The sequence below is a fragment of the Pollachius pollachius genome, assembly GCF_949987615.1.
Source record: "Pollachius pollachius genome assembly, chromosome: 9".
Taxonomy (NCBI): Eukaryota; Metazoa; Chordata; class Actinopteri; order Gadiformes; family Gadidae; genus Pollachius; species Pollachius pollachius.
In genome coordinates this window covers 2918148-2920647 of record NC_136942.1, presented here as the reverse complement: position 1 = coordinate 2920647, position 2500 = coordinate 2918148, and the positions used below count along the sequence as shown (strand labels likewise).

The window sequence follows — 2500 nt, the reverse complement described above, 5'->3', positions numbered from 1 at the left end:
ACACAGACATACGCACACACACGCAAACACACACAGACATACGCACACACACACGCACACAGATACACTCACACACACACGCAAACACACACAGACATACGCACACACACACACACGCACACACAGACACATACACACACACACACACACACGCAAACACACACAGACACACACACACAAACACACACATACACACACACACAGACACATACAAACACACAGACACACACAAACACACGCATACACAAACAGACAAATAGACAACAGATATACAAAGAGACAAATCAGGGGAGTAAATACTGTATAGTAATACAGAAGCTGTGTTTATGCTTGACTTGTGTAGATGTAGACACACACACACACAAGTGTACAATTGCACGTGTGTCTGTGTGTGTGTGTGTGTTTGTGTGTGTGTGACGTGTGTGTAAATTTGTGTGTGTGTACACGGATGTGCATCCCACCGCATGACACCCACAGCAGAACGCACACAAATTTCGGCACTGCAATTCCAGAAATACTCAAAAGACGTTCTTTGTTTTGTTATTTAAATAGCAGGCGCATGTTGGTTTATTGATAACAGCGCGTCTGCATCACCATAACAAAGTGGATGATATGAAATACGAGAAACGCTCATCGCATTTCTCCCTATGCATGAATACTTCAGGAGATTCATTATAAATGAACCCTATATATGTGTGTCTGTCAGGCCTGTCAAGACCTAGTTTACCAGCATGGTGGTGCATATAAATATATTATATATAAATACACATATATCCCCCAGCCATGAAGGAACCTCGACAGTCACAGAGAGACAGAGAGAGAGAGAGAGAGAGAGAGAGAGAGAGAGAGAGAGAGAGAGAGAGAGAGAGAGAGAGAGAGAGAGAGAGAGAGAGAGAGAGAGAGAGAGAGAGAGAGAGAGAGAGAGAGAGAGAGAGTAACAAAGGGATGCATCGCGGACAAAATAGAAGCTACTATAAATACATCGGAGGGAAGACTCTCTAGGTTATGAAGCAACAATGCACTGCATTAGTAAGCATGCAAAAGGTAGTCTGGACGAACGTTAACAAATCCAGAATGCTGGCCGCATACAGGCACCGAACCCATCATTCACGGTTAATGCACTTTACATCCAGGCCATAGAGGGTCATGAATTGTATCGTTATCCTTGAACTCCCTTTTGCAATTTCCGCTTTCTTACTCCCTATGCGCTGTGTACCAGTCCCTAGGGTGCAGGGAATAAGAACACGACAATGGGAGCTTCAACAAAGACAAGGAGAATTCATGTGGAGTTCTTGACTATCATTAAGTCCCCCTCCCGACTCGCCCCTCCCTCAGCTAAACCCACGCCTAAAGGACTCTCCCTCCCTCGCCAAGACCTCACAGTTTGAGCATCCCGTTCCGTTAATGAGATCAGAACGGCTGGGAACGTGATTAAACTTTTTCCCTCAAGGTCAGTACTACCCCACCCCCCTGCAGATAACCCTCCGATATTAAGCAGGGGGAGGGGGGGGGCAGTACTACCCCCCCCCTGCTAATATCCCTCTGATATTACGCAGCGCAGATAGCAGGGAGGACAGATGAGGCATGAGGGGGGCCGGTAGGCCGGGGCATACCTCCACGGTGAGCCGGCTGTAGGTCTCCAACACTTTGTCCTGGGCCTCGTCGAAGGCGTTCTCCAGCCGCTGCTCCAGCATCTGCACGAAGCTGCAGGAGTAGACGTTGTCCGTGGGGCCAATGAAGCGCAGCACTGCGTGGGGACAGAGGGACGGACACAGGCTTAGAGACGGCAGAAGACACCGTGGAGGCTAATAGACAAACATTTGGAGAAACGTCTGGTTCATCATCACCTAGTGCGTTAAATTGGACTATAATTTGTAACTTCATCACTCTGATCTGTTGCTGTTGTCGTTATCTTGTTTTGCCATCAGCTGAGATATTTCCAGTGTCTCTCCACAGTCACTAGCCTTGACGGCACTCTCTCACCAACCCGAAAGAGAACATCGATCGGCCCAATCGGTACAACTCCTAGCCGGTTCGCAACAGTGTTGGCAACAGTTCAGAGCAATCAAACCATCGTCGATCAAACAGAAAGCGACGGGAAAGCTTCAAAGCCCTGGCAGCAACAGTAGCGTCCAACTGCCACAGGACTAGTTGGATATTTAAACCCCTAAATGACCGTGGCTTTAGCAACCTATTCATCTATAAAACTGGCTGTTGATTTCTCTGTGGTCGAATTATGCCTGACGGTGTTTATTGTCCCAGGTGATCCAACCTGCTCACGAGAGTCAAACATTGCCACGGTTATCGGTTTAAACCGTGACACACTCCCTTTGTTTCTGACGGGCGGATCTGAGTGACTGGGTCGAGCTAAGCACACACACAGGACTGAAAGTTAGAATGTTAAATGCCCAACAGACAAGACTGTTGACCGGGCTGTTGAACAGCAGCACGGGGTGAGTTCCACTCCTGTCCGGCCGCCAATGATGTGGCATCATGTTGG

General features: G+C 48.1%; 1 protein-coding gene across 1 annotated transcript in view; it reads right to left on the bottom strand.

Annotated features, from left to right (window-relative positions):
* Nucleotides 1–2500, bottom strand: part of kiaa1549la (KIAA1549-like a) — a gene marked incomplete at both ends in the record, with an annotated part of 56521 nt that overhangs the window by 25480 nt on the left and 28541 nt on the right. The window contains one exon of the mRNA XM_079742768.1: nucleotides 1614–1747. Coding sequence (XP_079598894.1) covers nucleotides 1614–1747 — 134 coding nt within the window. The remainder of the gene's footprint in view (nucleotides 1–1613; nucleotides 1748–2500) is intronic.